The 18,505-nt window shown below is 37.6% G+C and overlaps 2 protein-coding genes across 5 annotated transcripts; one reads left to right on the forward strand and one right to left on the reverse strand.

Moving 5' to 3' along the window:
• The first annotated feature begins 1,539 nt into the window (after nucleotides 1-1,539).
• Nucleotides 1,540-9,123, forward strand: prkab1b (protein kinase, AMP-activated, beta 1 non-catalytic subunit, b). Of its 4 annotated transcripts, none has more exons than XM_065247405.1 (8): nucleotides 1,540-1,693; nucleotides 2,160-2,310; nucleotides 3,200-3,387; nucleotides 4,000-4,093; nucleotides 4,194-4,308; nucleotides 4,823-4,953; nucleotides 8,120-8,188; nucleotides 8,343-9,123. In XM_065247405.1, exons 2-8 carry the CDS (start codon nucleotides 2,167-2,169, stop codon nucleotides 8,418-8,420), a joined length of 819 nt encoding a protein of 272 aa, XP_065103477.1. In that variant the 5' UTR covers nucleotides 1,540-1,693; nucleotides 2,160-2,166; the 3' UTR covers nucleotides 8,421-9,123. The 4 variants fall into 4 exon arrangements, with proteins under 4 accessions (XP_065103477.1, XP_065103479.1, XP_073672343.1 ...); XM_065247407.1 differs by having other exon boundaries at nucleotides 3,236-3,387; XM_073816242.1 differs by having other exon boundaries at nucleotides 1,633-1,780.
• A 1,063-nt stretch (nucleotides 9,124-10,186) lies between these two features.
• Nucleotides 10,187-18,462, reverse strand: LOC135729609 (putative aminopeptidase W07G4.4). Its single transcript, XM_065247400.2, has 16 exons — nucleotides 18,376-18,462; nucleotides 17,894-17,935; nucleotides 15,320-15,410; nucleotides 15,078-15,226; nucleotides 14,826-14,934; nucleotides 14,599-14,720; nucleotides 14,365-14,464; nucleotides 14,222-14,297; nucleotides 13,973-14,058; nucleotides 13,285-13,389; nucleotides 13,116-13,191; nucleotides 12,802-12,920; nucleotides 12,538-12,621; nucleotides 12,376-12,433; nucleotides 12,120-12,301; nucleotides 10,187-12,002 (listed from the first exon to the last, which is right to left on the reverse strand). Exons 1-16 carry the CDS (start codon nucleotides 18,384-18,386, stop codon nucleotides 11,874-11,876), a joined length of 1,539 nt encoding a protein of 512 aa, XP_065103472.1. The 5' UTR covers nucleotides 18,387-18,462; the 3' UTR covers nucleotides 10,187-11,873.
• Nucleotides 18,463-18,505: the final 43 nt, after the last annotated feature.

The raw sequence follows: 18,505 nt of genomic DNA on the forward strand, positions 1-18,505 counted from the left end.
TAACCCTCTTACCGTTGTGTGTGCAATACCTTACCTGTGTGGTGCAACTTACCTCTGCCTTTTAGGCCGCTGTGAAGAGGAGCGTAAAAGACCCAGGGTATTAAGCCTCTTACCTGTGTGTGAAATACCTTACCTGTGTGGTGCAACTTACCTCTGCCTTTTAGGCCGCTGTGAAGAGGAGCGTAAAAGACCCAGTGTATTAACTCTCTTACCTGTGTGTGAAATACCTTACCCGTGTGGTGCAGCTTACCTGTGCCTTCCAGCCCGCTGTGAAGAGGAACGTCCAAGACCCAGTGTATCCCCAGCACGCTACGAAGAGGAGCACAAAGGTCCCAGTGAGACAAACCTCTTTACCCCTGTCTGGATCACCTTGCCTGTGGACTTCATCTATCTGGTTCCTCCGGCACGGCCCGAAGAGGACGCCAGGGACCTTAAGGGGCAGAGAAGGACACAAATACCTCAGACCGGTGACAGGAACAGGTATCAACGAAAACTTCAAACGCAGCACTAATTAGACTTTCCTGTTTTGCCTCCAGGAGAAGCGGAGGGCGCCACGGATAGCAGGGTCCCTCTGGGAAAAGGAGTTCTAGCCCCCGCTGCACTTGAAGTGGTCCTGGAGACCAGAAGAAGAGTTGCTTTTAAATTGCCCTTCCCCCTTTCCTTTTAAATATTTAATAAAGTGTCATTTTAATAGTAGTATACTTGTCTGTCTGGTCATTGGGGTGGTCTTGGGAACCTCCTCGAGGTGGAAACTAGGAAGGGGCGTGACCTTGTTTAGTTATCCTTGGGTCTGCCCCGGCCTGTGACATGATGATTATAATAATAATAATAATAGTAAGTAATAATAATAACTGTTATTATTTTATTATTATTATTAGGGTTATCATTATTATATAGTAAGATCGTATAATAAAAAAAATAATGGTGAAAGATTATATTTTAATCAAACTAAAAACAGTATCATTCCCAAATGTAAATACTGTAATATACTTATTTACTCTAGTATATGCATTAGTATTTGCTGTAGTAAAGTGTAGTACATTGTAGTATAGTATAATATATTATCCTATGCTAAAGATTACTATTGCATAATAACAATATGGCTTTGTCAAGCCAACATAATTCTACAGTACAGTAGGCTGTTTTATTAACTATAATGAACGAACTGTAATTTTATATCTAATAGTAAAGTTCAAAACCAAAATAGAAATTTAAAAAAATAAAATAGCCATTTTACTCCAGTTTATACTAAAGTATAAATAAAATATAATACAAATAAATACACATTTTTAAGAATGTCTTAGTTTTTGTGAAAATGTTTATGTCAGTGTGTACATTAATTAATTTTTTTTTAACAGGTTACGCACTATATTATAGGTTAAATGTTAAGCACACCTCTTCCGACTTCCCAGTAGGGACATTACCATAGACAAGTCCCACCGAGCAAAAACTCACTTTATTTAAAAAATCATATATATATATATATGATAAAAATTTTTATTAATGTACATATATGATATATATGATTTTTTAAATAAAGTGAGTTTTTGCTCGGTGGGACTTGTCTATGGTAATGTCCCTACTGGGAAGTCGGAAGAGGTGTGCTTAACATTTAACCTTTTTGCCAGACAATGTGAAAATGGCGTAATGAAAGGAAACGAGTACGGGCAGCGAGCAGATCAAGTTTTCAGAGGTAAGATGTTTAAACATACGGGAAACTACCACTGGCCGACATGAAACAGAGATAAACTGCAGTCGTTTATGTAGGCGAGTCCTACGCGTAAGTACAGGAAAAACAACGATTTCTAAGTAAGTTATGTCCCAAAACACCTAATTTGTTCACTTTGTGGCTGTTTATGTTGTTAACTCTAATGATAGATCTTAATGTATCATCTAAAGTTAATAAATCGTATTAAAATATGTCGGTATTGGTATATTAGATGAATGAGTACCAAAACATAGCTAGTAAACATCGGTCAAAGGTTAGCCTATCTTGTGCTTGCAGTGTTTAGGAAATGTTTTACACGTTGAGTAACGTTAAGTTGTTGCAACCGATTACGTACGTAATACAAATCTTTCTAAAACAAGGAAGTTTAAAGCTGTTGATCATAATGCAAAGTCTCGTACCCTTTTGTCTCGTGGCAATGCATGTAAATAAGGATCAGCATGGGGAACACGAGCAGCGACAGGGGCGGCGCGGGCGATAAAGCGAGCAGACGAGAGATCCGAGCCGGTAAAGATGGAGCTCGACCCAAGATTTTGCTGGACAGCGTGGAGGATGGAGACATCTTCCAAACAGACGATGCTAAGGTGACTTGAAAGTGGTGTGGTTACAACCCCGCTAAAAACCAGCACAGGTTGGTTGACTGGTTTTAGCTGGTCTCCCAGCCCGGTTTTAGCTGGTGTAGCAGGCTGGTTTAAGAGAGCTTTTGACATATTTTTAGCTGGTCAGGCTGGAAGATTAGCTAAGCTGGTCATCCCAGCCTAGTTAAGATGATCAAGATGGTGGGTCAGTTTATCTCCCAGCCTGACCAGCTAACAAAGTGTGACCAAAACCCCTCTAAAACCAGCCTGCGACACCATCCTAACCAGCTAAAACCAGGCTTGGAGACCAGCTTAAAACAGATAAGGCTGGTTTTAGCGGGGGTTTTTTTTCAGTAGGTTTGAGACAAAGCTAGTTTAGTTTAAGTAGTTAAAAAAGTTTGGACACAAACTTTGTTTTATTTTCCACATTTTTTCATCAGCCATTTCAGCATGTATGGCTATATTTGTGGAGAGAACTAGTTAAGCCATACACAAGTTAATCTTAATTTAACAGGTCTTTTCAGTAGGGTTGAGACAAAGCTAGTTTGTTTTAAACAGCTTAAAGAGTTTGGACATGCCCACTGGGTGTTATTTTCCACATTTTAAAATATCAGCCCTGTATTCGTGGCGAGAACTAGTTAATCCATACCCAAGTTGATCCATACCTGTATATATGTTGGGGGAGGGGAAATTTGGCATCTCCCATTCATCTAATCGGCATGTTTTTGGCCTGTGTGAGGAATGCGGAGTAAACCCACGCTGACATGGTGTCACTAAAGCGTAATTGAATGTGTTGATGTCAGTTACCAGTCCATTCCTTTACATCAGCCCAGTAAGTCAGCAGATCATAAGTTAATTCCTGCCTGTCGATGACTCCTATTCTATTTATTGCTAAGATAACTCACACATCATCCATCCTTCCTGCTTTCAGGAATTTCTAGCCTGGCAACAAGATCAGGAATTAGAGACTAAAGTCCCACCAGAGGAAATACCCACCGTCTTCCGTTGGAGCGGTCAAGGAAAAGAGATCTACTTGTCTGGCTCCTTTAATAACTGGGCCAGTAAAATCCCCCTGACTAAGAGGTGAGTGCTGACAGACAGTAGATTGTTAGGATGATTTAGATAGCTGTGTTAATGCCAAAAACACAGCAGACTACTGCATTAAATCTCATTTACATTACAGTTATGCATTTGGCAGACGCTTTTAGTGACTTTAATGTGTACATTTCTTCTATCAAAACATATAATCTTTGCATTGCTATCACAATGCTCTAACCATTGAGCCACAGGAACACATACAACAACTTATTAATTAACCCTCTTATTCATTTAATACGAAGAGCACAGTATTTCGATTTTTTGCTTATGACTGTATATACAAAAGTAAAAATTCAATAAAAGACTAGTGGGTCTCTAGGGGTCAGTGTACACCAAAAAATGCAAGGAAGTCTTTATTACCACATACAGATCTCTACCTCTTTTTTTATGTAGGAAGAATAACAATCATTTTAATCTAGTTTCTAAATGTTAATAATCACTTATTGTGTGATATTTTAATGACTTAACCTGCTTAAGATAATGTACTTTTTTCAGTGGTCAAACGTCCTTATTTATGTGTTTTGTTTTAAGGGAATAAAAAATAACTTGTTCAATGTTTTGTTTCCCCTCATTGTTTTCTTCTCTCTTTTTTTACAGTCATAATAATTTTGTTGCAATCGTTGATCTGCCGGAGGGTGAGCACCAGTATAAATATTATGTGGATGGAAACTGGATATTAGATCCCAAGGAGGTGTGCAAACTTTATACTGTACTTTCAAAAGTAATCTTATGCAGCATGCAGCATAATAAATTTGACTTGCCATTAAGTTTCATTATGGTTGTTTTTCTAGGCCATTGTGACCACTAAGTCAGGTGTGGTGAATAATCTTGTTAAAGTGAGGAAAACCGACTTTGAGGTATTCGATGCCCTGAAAACAGACTCTGAGAAATCTGCAGAAATGTCAGGTAACTTGACGTCAGTTTTAAAGAATAGCTCACCCAAACATGTACTCGCCCTTAGATGTGACATTCTTTCTTCCGTTGAATACCAACAAATAATTTTGTTATCTTCCTATATGGGGTTTAACAGGATGAAGCTTCAAAAAGCACATCCTTCCATCATTAAAGCAATCCACCAAATGACTCTATTGGGTTAATAAATGTCTTCTAAAGTAAAGAGAAAACGAATCATATTTTAAGTTTATTTAGCGAATGATGCGTTGTAAACAAGCACACTCAAGCTTTTTAATTTATGTGTGTTTCGTGAAGAAACATACATATCGTATGACATGAGAAAACCATAAGATTAGACGTTGTCTGCATATTTGAATTTAGCTTTCGGATCTGTTACGCAACGTAACCTCAAATTCTAATGTTTATATTTGGGTGAACTATTCTTTAATGCCATCAAAATTCTATAAAACTTTACTGTGAAGCAGCTTAAATAAACTACTTGTAATCCCGCTGTATACACTCTCAGACTTGTCTAGTTCTCCTCCTGGTCCATACCACCAGGATCCCTACATCAAATCAGAAGACAGACTACGCACCCCTCCCATCCTCCCTCCACACCTGCTGCAGGTGCTCCTTAACAAAGATACTGGAGTCTCTGTAAGTACTGCTAGTTTACTAAACATACCTTTAGTCACACAATTTAATAAGTGTTTAAAGAAACATTATGTTTCTTTAAAGGGCAGTTGTAGCCTAGTGGTTAGAGTGTCGGGCTTGTAACCCGAGCGTTGCCGGTTCGAGGCTCACGACCGGCGGGTTGCGACTGTGGTGCCCTTGAGCAAGGCACCTTAACCCTAATTGCTCCCCGGGCGCTGCAGGGATAGCTGCCCACTGCTCCGGGTGTTTGTGTGTTCACTGGATGGGTTAAATGCAGAGGTCACATTCCAAGTATGGGTTACCATACATTGGCAAATACTCACTTCACTTTCACTTTCACTTATGTACGATTGTGGCCAAAACTGGTATTGCAATCACAAAACTTGTGGCTAAAACTGGTACTGCAATCACACAACTGGTGGCCAATACACAACATGACAACATAAAGATCAGTTGAGGGCTGCAACTCCACTTTTTAAATGTCAATATCCTGGCCAGACCACTGTTGTCCGTAATATAAGTATTTGAAATGAAAATGATTTCTTAATGTCTCTAGTGACATATCAGGGCCATTTTATGATTAATTGATATAAATTTCTTACATACTGTTCCTTTAAGTGTTTTGAATAACACTAGCCATGTTTTATCACCATGACATTATGCGCATTTTGAAGTATCGCATCAAAAACAAATGATGGAAATGGCAAAGTAAAAATCCCTTAATTTGCAAAAATGTTTTTACACTCGCCTGAGGTGGTTTTTGACTTATGCAAAAAGAGTTAATGCGAATAATGGGTAATGGAATTATTTGACCAATAAATTTAGATGTAGCGAATATTAAAAGCACGGGACTGACCATCTAGCTGTTTCTGCTGTTGTTGTCTTTACCATATATGGGGTTCGACATGATCTTAATGCCCTTGCTGCTAGTGCCTGCATCGAAAATGCTGCATTCCTTCTTCTGTGCACAGCATTCAGTTTGGCAATTACAAACTGCACTGCTAATAAATGAATAACTTGCCCCATCATGACTACATGCAGTCCCGTCTCCATTTTCAAAGTGTGCCTTGTTTTATTTCCTGTTGGTTACTAGGTTACCAATACCAACATCATTCGCTTGATGTAAATGCAACTATTTGTTTGTTTGTCTTTTTTGCGAATTTTAAAAGGATTTGTTTCACATTTGGATAGAAACCCAGCTATTGCATATTTTACATGTGGCTCAATATTTAAGATTCATGTTGCTGTTTTATATGGGAGCAGTGATGAGGTGCTGTTACGGTACGTTCACACGGGGCGCTTCCCATTCACTTTTAATGGGTAACCTCATGCGTTGCCAAACTGAATTGTTGATCCGTCGGCGCCAGGTCACTGCCGTTGCTCACAAGATCACCTTATGGAAATAACCTAGGTAGAGCCGGCCAATTACGTTTATGTAAGACTGAAGCATGTGTTGCGGCCACTGTGATTGGTTATTGGCCACGCTTCAGACAAGCCTTCCGTCAAGTGTTAGCGCTTTCGTCCCGTGTGAATGTAGAGTTAGTTTCAGGTGTGTATTGTGACTTGAGGTTCCCCATGCACACAACATGTTGATCTATAAAATTGCCAACACAAACAGACTGATCCTGAGATAGGAACTTAGTAACATTAGCTGGCTTTCTATTCCAAACGTGAAGTGAATCTTTTTAAACTTTGCAAAGACGAATGCAAATTAGGGGCATGTCAATCCAGTTCTTCGAGTGAATAATAGTGGTATTGGTAATTTATAACCAGCAGTAAACAAAACAAAGCAATAACCTGAACAGAAGCCAGAGTTGTAACGATAGGTCTGTGGCTACCGTGCACTTTGTCAGTAAACTGTAAAAAATTACTTTTGGACAGCTGCCATTTCTCAGCCATGTACCCATTGTGTTAAAATTTTGCAGTTGCGTGAATAAACCTTGTAGGTCTTGTCAAATCCATCAGCTGAAGCAGCCAATAAGTGGTTTTTCGTTAGCCAGAATTTATGCGTTAATTATTCACATTAACTTTTTTGAAACAAAACAACCACCTCGAGGGAGTGTAAAACATTTTGTAAATAAAGGGATTTTTATTTAAAATTTTAGGGTTTCCATCACTCGTTTCGATGCGATATTTCAAAATGCGCATAAAAACAGGGGAATGGAAACATAGCTATTTTTGGGATTAGTCCCATTACACTTCACACTCTGATGTCACATGTTTTCGCCAGATCTTTATGGGATGTGTGTGAACGCTTACAGATTTTTTTTTACAACTATGGCATGTGTGAATGAACAAAATTTTTAACTGCGTTTCCATTACCCTTAAAATTGTGCAAATTGTAATAGCGAATTGAAAATGCGCTCAATGAAACACGTCAATTTCGCATAAATTCCAATATATCACAAAAAAGTTTTTACGCTCTAGTTTTTCAGGCAGTTCGAACGATGTCACAAAACTGCAATGGAAACAGTTTTTCTGCATTTAGTGGTCACCTGACATGCGTAAAAGTCACATGATTATTTTTTAAATAATGTCACGGTATGTTTGACTGGCGGACAGACAGAGGAGGTGTCCCATGACATCAAAATACCATGAGAGCGATTCTGGAGTCAACTGTTCTGTATGCTTTCGAGTTGCTCTTGCTGTATTTTGATGTCATGCGCATGTCAGTCTGCGTGCGTGTATGATGCCAAACACACCCACCGCCATGGTTTTTGGAATGACTTATCGCGAGAAAACAAAATGAAGTTTTTTAGACATCGGTTAATGGAAAGTCATCATTTTGCAAAAGTTTTTTGTCGATTTTTAGAAAGTAATGCTAAGGTTTTGCTGTAATGGAAATGCAGCTAGTGTGATTAAACCAAAATCACATGATCCCGGGACACATATTTTCCAAAATGTCTGTGTGAAAAGGACTTAGTAGAACTGGAATGACCTTGTCCCTCCTCCTGCCACAAGAAGAATTTTGGCTACAGTATTTGATGGTGATAGCAGTGCATCTGTGGGGGAGGTTAACCCAACCTAAATTTAGCATTGCCGTTTATGTCAGATGGTATTTTTGGGTTAAGAGCGATAACAAAAGTTTGTGGTTGGAAATTGTTAGGCAACTCTAGACATCAATTACTTTGAATAATGTGTTGTGTTTCTTTGTGTGTGTTGTTTACAGTGTGACCCCACCCTGTTACCTGAACCAAACCATGTGATGCTCAACCACCTTTACGCCCTTTCCATTAAGGTTCAGTACAACACATCAGACACATTTACAAAAACATTGATTTAAGTATATATGATGAAATAACTGTGTGGATGAGTGTGGATTATAGGAACAATTTGTGATATCCAAGTATCTAAATTGATATCATAACTGTGCCTGTTTTCTCTCCTCACAGGATGGCGTAATGGTTCTCAGCGCTACACACCGCTACAAAAAGAAGTATGTGACCACACTGCTGTATAAGCCTATATGATCACAATCCAACTGACCATAATGGTCTTATGCACTCAATGTTTCCTATTGTCGAGAAAGGGACCAAGCACAGCAAAACTCACATTTGTGAATTTTCAAGTGGGCAGGTTGCTTGTGGATCTGAGAGGAAACCATAAACATAATACCCAGTGCTTGCACGCACAATGCAATGCATTTGCCAAAATGTAAAAATATGATTTCTGGCTTATCATCAAGAAAGTTTTTTTTTAGACATTGAGGATCTCATGTGTTAAAAGATTTTGACATTTATGTGCCTTAATCTGGCTTTAAACATACCTTCAAAAAAATGATAAGATCAATTTAAATTGACAATTGTCATAGTTAAATGCACATTAAGATTCATATTTTGTTTTATTTGTGTATCATTGTACTGTGAAACTACAGTCATGAAGAGTTTTTGAAAGTCATTTTTATTTATCATATATCAACAAAAAATCACAGGCTAATAAAACAATTCAGAAATGGGATTTAAACTTTAAACGTAAAAAAGAAAAAGTGAATAAACTAAGCCTGAATGCTGATTCTGATAGAAGGTGTAGTGGAGTCCATGCCTCGACGGTTCAGGGCTGTTTTGGTGGCAGACTCGGACAGGATTACAGTAATTTACAGCCATTTACTGTATTTACATTTACTTCCAAAAAGATAAAATTGTGTCATGAATAAAAATTAAGTACTTCTCTTTTTCTCCTTTCATGTCTCATTTCGTTACCTTGCATTTTGTCAAGCTTTTAAAAGTGAAGTGTTTAGTTTTAAATACACTAGCTTCAACAAATGCAAACTTTCCTCTAAACCAGGGGTGCCCAAACTCAGTCCTGGAGGGCCGGTGTCCTGCAGCGTTTAGCTCCAATTTGTTTCAGCACATCTGCCTGGAAGTTTGTAGTATGCTTAAGACCTTAAAGGGATAGTTTATCCAAAAATGAAAATTCTGTCATCATTTACTCACTCTTATGTTGTTACAAACAAAATTTGATATTTTAAGAAATGTTTGCAACCAAACTGTTCGTGGACCTTATTTACTTCCATAGTATTCTTTTTTCCTACTACGGAAGTAAATAGTGTAGTAAAAAGTAGATAGCCCCACCCCAAAGTCATATAATTGGTTGGGTATGTATTGCTGTGTCAGACTATTTTGATGCATAACAAACATGTTTGTCACAGTGTTTGCATCAACTTATAAATTCATGTTCTTATTATTTGTAGTACATTCGAACAATAAAAAAACAATTGCTCCAAATATGGGAAATGATCAAATGGACACAGTTCACTGATCAAGGACTTTGCAGACTATGCCTGCTACTGCAGTTTGGGTGGTCTAGGGTCACCAGCTAGATCAGCAAGTTTGTTTTAGGACAAAACAATCACGTGTCTGGTTCAGAGGAAATTATGCTGCCTTCACATGCTATCGGAAATTTGACCTACCAGCTTCGCCAGGCAGGGAGGACCAGCTTAAACCAGCTACTGCCACCTAAAAGCATTGTGTCATCATGTGTTATCTGCTGGTATGGTAATGCCTCTGAGGCACAGAAGAGATCATGAAGAAGGTCAGGCTGTTTATATCACATAACCAAGAATTACTGTTGTAAAAAATACAAGTAATACAAAACCGTAACTGTCCCAGGTCTAATACAGTCACTCACTGATGGAGTGCCATTTATCCAGTCAGAACAAAACAAGACCAAGTGTTGAAAAATAAAGATCCTGACTAAAAAAAATGTATAAAGTTGAAATAATAGCAATATCCAATGGTAAACATGCACCATAACAGTTTATATTTATTATTGACACTGCAAAAATGCACAATTGCATAGACATGCTTATATTTTGCATACATTGCATCTCTCTCTCTCTCTCTATAATGTATAGGAGATGTTTATCTGCCAGTGTGCAAGACTGCTGTAGAGTGCTTTGCTCAAGCTCTTTATAACACCTCCAACAATTATCTCCAATGGTCGGTGCTGCTAGGGTCCAGACAAAACAAATCAACCAGCTTTATCAAGATTCCCATGTCACTCTCACACGGTAATACAGCAAAATACACACTTACTGAAATGAGCATGCACTGAACACAGGGTTTTTCCTGGCTCAAATGAGTTGAAGTTGGTATCCTGATGCACACATAATGTACATCTGTACCATGGCTCAAGAACACAATTCAATTTAGATGTTTAATAATTAAATGATTAAAGAAAATCACAAATATAAAAATATTTTATAAAAAAATCATATCAGCAGTGTTCATTACCAGTGAACAAACAGCAAAGTTATTTAAAATAAAATAAAACTTTTGCAGTCTTTGGTGATAGCTGATGTACACAGTCATAAACATCATCTGTCTCCTCTGTCGTCCTTTCATCCACTCTTGACAAGGAGATTTTTCCTGCCTTTATTGCTTAATATAAAAAACTAAAACGTTCTGTTAAGATCCTAATAATTTGCTTAATCTAATAATAGTGTTACATTTAATAAATTATATTTAACAACTACAAGGGAATCATTAGATCTATAAATTGTATGTTTGGTCTACAGCTTCCTTTGCTTGTTCTCCAGGAAACCTTGCTGGACGTTTATTTTTGCTTTAAAGCTAAGACAAGACATTAAATTGGATGCGAAAACTTATGACTTGGTTCCACCTCTGCATGTGTGTGTAATAATAGTCTTGCAGCTATGCATCTTAACATGAAGGATTTGAATGGCTGCTGGAGATTACAGTCATACAGATGACAACATATACAGTACAGACCTCCTCATTTAGTACAAACAACACTATAAGAACAAGCAGTACAAGTTCAATTAAATCAAAATGTATTTGCTTTGAAAAAAATGTCATACTGATTGATAGTTATTTCCCTGATTTATATCCTGGGCCTGCATCTACTGAAGGTTTTTGGCAAGTTTTAACCATGTAGAAAGTCCTGATTGGTCTAAAGGTTGGGATGTTAAGACCCAGAGAGTTTAATCTTAAAAATGTCCTTTTGGAGGTGGACTAAGGAAAAAACCTTTAACAAAATCTTAGATGTGTATGAAAAATTACAGTTCCCCATCATATTAACAAACAGTTTTGTGTTAGTTAAATTTTGTTTAGTTATTTTGGAAATTTTGGTGCACACCCTTAAAAAGACAAAGTTTTTTTTCACATTTAAATTTATTTATTTACTTCTTGCAATCCAAAACCATTGACTGGCTCCTTCTCACATTCTTTAATATGGCTACAGGTTAAAAAAAAATTGTGTCCTGATTTGAAAAATCTTGTTCAGAGTGACTTCAATTTTTGATTAGATGTGTGTACACGACTGCATTTTTATTCGGAAGTGAACAAATAAATGTATGCTTTTATGTAAGAGTAACACACATAATACAAGTCATAAGTGGTGTATTACAATTGTAAGGTATTCATCAGAGAAATGGCAAACTGATGATGATACTAAACATTTTTTTAAAGCTGCAAGTACTTTGTCGCCATGGCAAGGATAGGAGCACCTGTTGGGACACCAGGGAATGGCCCACTGGATCCAGCAATGTCAATGTGGGAATAAGGCAAAGGTTTGTCGGAGTCAACTCCATGCTGTGGGACAAAGAATTGATTTTTATAAAATTAAAATAAACATCAACAAATGCTTTACTAATGTTTCATACACTATTTTTGAGAGTAGCAGCTAAAGATGAGTTTGTTTTAGTCTACCTTATCTAATCCAGACGCCATGATGAGGAAGGCAGCGGGTGTCTGGTGTCCACGTGGTGTGGCAGAAGAGGGAAGATTGTTAGATTGCAGGATCTCCTCATACTCAGACTTCCCTTTGTGAAACTCATAGTCCTCGCGACGAATTGTGGACACCTCAAACAAATCTCCGAGAACCTCTCCCGCTGTCACACACATACATAAAGATTGTAAAGCTACATTTGAAAAAGCAAAAAAAACCCAAACAATCATAACGTACCTTTCTGCCACTCCAGAGCATTTCCTGACCGGTGGGCAGCACCATTATCCATTATGATCTACAGTAACACAAACCGAGTCAGAGAGAGAGCAGAATTGATGCCAAAGCAATGCTGTGCTCCTTTAACAATAAAGATATTAAAAAGTGAATTTAAGTACTTACAGAGTAGTTGGGTCCCATGGCTCTAATAGCATGTCCTGTCAGAGTAGCAATAGTGAAGAGTTGGGGAAACACTTCCTTTAAGGCCTATAGAAACATACACTAAGGATAAGTCACTCCAAAGAATCAATGGGGTTAATATTATACACTTTTTTATTTCCAACCCTTACTTTTAAAATGGCTACTTTTGGTTTAAATGAAAATGTCAGACACATATCTGAATTCCTTGTATATACTGGTATGTGTGTGTGTGTGTTGTGTGTGTACCTGCTCTTTCATCTCACAAAGCAAGTCCACCATGACCATCCTTCCTTCAGCATCTGTGTTTCCAACACGGATCGTACGGCCGGCACGGGACACTACCAACTCATCTGCTACATAACAATCTGCCAAAATGTATTTAAAAAAAAAAAAGAAGTTATCAACAATGGATGCTTTTATCCAAAGCAACGTACAGTGAATTTGGAGTACACACATTTACCATTTTGTGATTTCCTGGTAATAAACCCATAACCCTAGCATCAATCTCTGCGACAGGAATACCCACTTAAAACCTGATATACACAACATAAGTCACTTACCAGATCCGACACTGTTCCGCACCATTGCCATCGCACCCACAACCTTCAGGTGTTTCGGTTTCAGTTTGGCTAGGATCTATAAAATGGGTATGAAATTATAACCATAAGAGATTCTTTTGAAGATAAGCAATATGTTTAGGTAACTGTGCGCAGCATATAAGAGCAGTACCTGAAAGAAGCCAGCAACAGCAGCAGAGCCACATTTATCTCTGTGCATTCCAGCCATGATGCCACCAGCTTTGATGTCAGCTCCACCAGTGTCATATGTAATACCCTGCAACACACAACACAAAATTGGTCTTATTTACAAATAGTTTGGTACCTTTTTGCACAGAAAGTCTTAAAGCAAATGTTCTCCCAGATCTGAAACAGGTGCTTACAGTGCCCAAAATCAGTCATAAAGGTAAAAGGGTCAATTTTTTAAATTGAGATTGATTTATAAGCTTTCCTTTGATATATACTACAATTTGTTAGGATAAAACAATATTTGGGCAAAATACAACTGTTTGAATATGCAAAAAAAAAAGTCGCTTTTAAAGTTGTCCAAATGAGGTCCTTCTCAACAAATATTACTAATAATAAAAAAAATCAAGAATTTTGACCAATTGACAATGCACTGCTGGCTATTGCTAGAAATACATCCGTGGCACTGGTTTTGTGGTCCAGGGTCACATATATGTGCGGTTAGTTTTCAGCATAGTGTACATCTCTATAAAAACGCTTCCTGCTTAGCTGTACAGCTATTCATCACTATTTACAAACCTTAACACCTCACTGAGTTATGTGATACTTTATGTCCATATGGACTGGAAAACACTCTATCCTGGGTGTACAAATATAATTAGCCTCAAATTCACCTTGCCAACCAGCATTAGAGTCTGTTCAATGGGTCCTTCACCGCAGTACAGCAGTTTGATCACTCTGGCCTGATGACGTGGCACAGCTGAGACAGAAAAAAAATGATTACTGACATACGAAATAACATTTATTTAAACATAAATATAATAAAGAAAATTTAAATAAAGTTTAATAAAATTTGGATGGTCTTGACTCCATCTTTGGGTTATACTAGCCTAAAAAGTTCTCGGTGATTTAGGTTCTCTTACTGTTAGCACATCGATTGACTGCAGCCAAACATGGATATTCTTTCTCCAGAGTTTTCAGATCACTCACGACTGTCACCTGAGAAAGAGATCAGGATGAATACAGCCTTAAACTTTAAATGAGGTGAGATTCAATAAAGACTCACCTTCACAGGACTGTCCTTGAAGACGGCTTGCACATATTCAGCAACGCGAGGTGCGGCCATACGCTCAGGGTCGGAGCCACCGATGTCCCGACAGACAAATCTACACCAATTACAAATTCACTTTGTAAAGTTGTTTATTGTACACTGAGGTCTTTTTTTTAAATATGCAAGTATTATTCAGCTGGGTTTGATAAAGGGGACACATACACACACAAAAAAAACCCACACTCATACCTGCCGCTCTCCAGGGCAATGGCCAGCTTTGCAATTTCTTCCCCCTGCGATTGATCCTTCACCCAGATGCCCAGCGTAGAGACTTTATGAAGGGATGACTTGAGTTCTCTCACCTCCAAAGGCTAAGACGACATATAATGTATTGTAGTTGTGTATCAAATTTTCAGTGTAAAGAATTCAAATAAATCCTAAAAATGGAAATACAGGTGAAAATAAACACTTCTCACCACGTAGAGAGTTTGCAGAGCCCCCAGTACAGCCGCAAGGGTGTTTCTTGCATAGCTGTTGTGCGGCGGACACACCAGCAGAGGACGCTGAATGCCAGCTTTCAGAGCCCTAAACAAAAACAACACGGTTGATAGTAAAACCGAGCTCAGAGGACAACGGGGTTTAAAAGCACACCATGTTCTTTTCACAGGGTGTAAAATTGATCATTAGAAACCAGCGTCACGCCATATGCATTATGTTTGCATAGGCACCTTTTAATGCCATTACTGGCAGCATCGCTGAATCGTCTGACATCATCGTAATCCCGGTTCACTGGACCAGTGGAGGCAAACACCAATCTGTTTCCAGGGAGACCAGGAACTTTAACAACCACGACTTCTTCACCTAAGCCACAGTCCACCTGAATGGGCGAGTGATAAATTTATGCAATAAACTAATGAACATAAAAATCAAGGTAGCTTAAACGTGTTGTGTGTGTGTGTGTTTGGCTCACTGCACTGTAGTCCTGCAAGGGCGCTTTTAAACTCTCAAGCTCATTGGGGAGCTGGTCAAAGCTACGGGCTATCACGATAATCCCATCAAAACTTTAAAAGAGAGGAAATAAAATTCAAAATGTATTCAATTCAAACACTGCAGTAATAATATTGAGTATTCCTGTTGCTCATATTGTAGAGCACAGAGTTTGTAGAAAAGCAAGGGTTGTGGGAACACATACACTTAAAAAAAAAATGGGTAACATGAATTGGAATGCAAGTTGCCTAGGATGAAAGCATCTGTTACACTCAGAAATGTATAGATGTTATATCAGATTTGATATCTGATATCAAATCTAATGCATACAAATGCTCTACTGCAGTGTTTGTGTTCACTACTCACTCGGATGGCACATTCCAAATATGGATTACCATATACTGGCCATTAAGATAATTTCACTTTCCTGGACATGCTGTCCTGAAAAGTCAGTAATTGACTGTGCATTCAAACTACATTTAAATAATAGCATTTCCTGTATTGTCTTGAATGGCTAGAGTTTTTTCTTAAAAATGTCAAATGTAAAAGCACACAAATATAATAAAACACTAAACACAATGTCGTGGGCAAAAAACTCAAACACATAATACACATTTTAAATAAAACAATACAAACAAATCTAAGGGCCAGAAATATTAAATGAGACAATTCTCTCGATTTAATAAACATTAAAGGAATAGTTCATCCAAAAATTAAAATTCTGTCATAATGTTTTCACTCTCGTGTTAAATTACCTGTATAAATAAGATATTTTGAGGAATGTTTGTGATCAAACCAATCATGAGCCCCATTCACTTCCAAAGTAGGAGAAACTAATACTATAAAAGTGAACAAGGCTTATGAGCGGTTTGGTTACAAACATTCCTCAAAATATCTTCTTGTGTTCATAAAAACAAACAAAAATGTATACAGGTGTCACAACATGAGGGTGCGATAATGATGACAGAATTTTTTTGGGTGAACTATCCCTTTAAGAAATGTCATTTGTCATTTTGGAACTGTGTCTCCTTAAAGGAATAGTCCCTTTTCTTAAAAGAAAAATCCAGATAATTTACTCACCACCATGTCATCCAAAATGTTGATGTCTTTCTTTGTTCAGTCCAGAAGAAATTATGTTTTTTGAGGAAAACATTGCAGGATTTTTCTCATTTTAATGGACTTTAATAGAGCCCAACATTTAATATTTAACTCAACACTTAACAGTTTTTTTCAACTGAGTTTTAAAGGACTCTAAACAATCCCAAACTAGGCATAAGGGTCTTATCTAGCGAAACGATTGTCACTTTTGACAATTAAATAACAAATATACACTTTTAAACCACAACTTTTCGTTAGGTCCAGTCCAGCGCGACCTAACGTAAATGCGTAGTGATGTAGGGAGGTCACGTGTTACATATACAAATGCACATTTGCGGACCCTTGTAAACAATAAACTGACACAAAGACATTAATTAGTATCATTCCACATACAACAACGTCGGTCTTCATTCAACACACTTGTAAACAGTGGGGCGGAGTTTCGCGTTCGTCCTCTGTGACCTCTTGACGTATTGCGTGAGGTCACGCTGACGCTTTCAGGACGGGATCTAGACGAAAAGTTGTGGTTTAAAAGAGTATATTTGTTATTTTTATTGTCAAAAATGACAATCGTTTCGCTAGATAAGACCCTTATGCCTCATTTGGGATCGTTTAGAGTTCTTTGAAACTCCGTTGAAAAAAACTATTAAGTGTTGAGTTAAGTGTTAAGTGGTGGTGTCCATTAAAGTCCATTAAAATGAGAAAAATCCTGCAATGTTTTCCTCAAAAAACATAATTTCTTCTCGACTGAACAAAGAAAGACATCAACATTTTGGACGACATGGTGGTGAGTAAATTATCTGGATTTTTCTTTTAAGAAAATGGAATATTCCTTTAGGAGACCCACTGAAATTTGGGGGTTTATTTAATATTTTATTTCTACTTAAACAGGATGTTGGGTGGTACATGTCGAATGGGATGCCTCCAGAGAGCATTTGACTGTTCAGAAAAATGTTATGAGGTAGAGTGAAGAATGATGTCATAAACACTGAATCGCCAATTCCTGCATAAAAAACTAATCCTTAAAATTCTTAATGGAATTTTGTCAATGTTTTGGAGCTCACTAGAGATCAATGGTCAACTGCATAAACATTATCTGCATAAACTAGAATATTTCTTGAGAACTAGTCTGACTAACTAACATTGAGTTTGGGCTAATCATTTAGATTCGATCTACTGTATCCTTCTCCTTTTATTTTTTTATGAAAGTTATGACTTTAAAGAGAAAAAAATTGTAAGAAAAGTCTAAGCAGTTATGCAACCACGCACAGATAACAAAGTCTAAAGTGTACAGTACGTGCTCTTTACTGGAAGACGGTTTGGGCAAGTGATACTTTTATGATTTGTCGATGCATTTCTGCTGTAAAGCTGCTCGGTGTAAGCACATCAAAAGTCAGGGTTGGGTACTGAAGAGGGTATGAGCAAATCCGTTTTTTAAGTCTGGGACTCATTTACTCACTTCTGATCCTTGCAGTCAGAGGTCCACTGGGTAGGCTGGACACTGGATAAAAAAAAGGAAGTGAGAGGAAGGGAGAGATACATAATTTTTTTTAAATCAAATTGTTGTTTTTTATCTTTTAAAGTTTTTAAACGTGCAATGTTTTTGAATAAGATACACATATTAATATTCTTCACTTTGAGTACTCTGGAACAAAGCCAAACAAAATCATTTACGAAACACACAATAATAATTATAAAATAAGCTTAAAAATGTAATACAGCATTTTCACAAAAGCAAATTCACTTAACGTTACACATTTAAGTTTTTGATTCGGTTAGCACTAGATCGACTAGCTGTTAAGAACCATGCTTAATCAACGCAACTACACAAAATATCAAATATCATAGTGTCAGTAGTAAACTTAAAATATATAACCGAGAAAAAGCTACATTGCCAATAACGCGTATTTTAAAAAGCGCATTTAAAAGTAACCCACTTACCTTACAGACATCCTTATTCTCACGCAAAAAATCCTTCTGTCAGCTGACAGATTTGAAAAGACTGGTCATGTGACCTTTGCTACCACGTGCTTAGGCGTCCAGTTCACGTGGAGCTGCGCAGACGGATGGG

This window comes from Paramisgurnus dabryanus, chromosome 11 (genome assembly GCF_030506205.2).
Source record: "Paramisgurnus dabryanus chromosome 11, PD_genome_1.1, whole genome shotgun sequence".
Lineage (NCBI taxonomy): Eukaryota > Metazoa > Chordata > Actinopteri > Cypriniformes > Cobitidae > Paramisgurnus > Paramisgurnus dabryanus.

Coding starts and splice junctions, on each gene's coding strand:
- prkab1b (XM_065247405.1), top strand. CDS start 2,167: ATGGGGAACACGAGCAGCGACAGGGGCGGCGCGGGCGATAAAGCGAGC. Junction 3,388..3,999: donor AAAATCCCCCTGACTAAGAG/GTGAGTGCTGAC, acceptor CTTTTTTTACAG/TCATAATAATTTTGTTGCAA. Junction 4,309..4,822: donor GAAATCTGCAGAAATGTCAG/GTAACTTGACGT, acceptor ATACACTCTCAG/ACTTGTCTAGTTCTCCTCCT.
- LOC135729609 (XM_065247400.2), bottom strand. Junction 14,059..14,221: donor AGTCAATCGATGTGCTAACA/GTAAGAGAACCT, acceptor TTTCTGTCTCAG/CTGTGCCACGTCATCAGGCC. Junction 12,003..12,119: donor TGGCGTCTGGATTAGATAAG/GTAGACTAAAAC, acceptor TTTGTCCCACAG/CATGGAGTTGACTCCGACAA.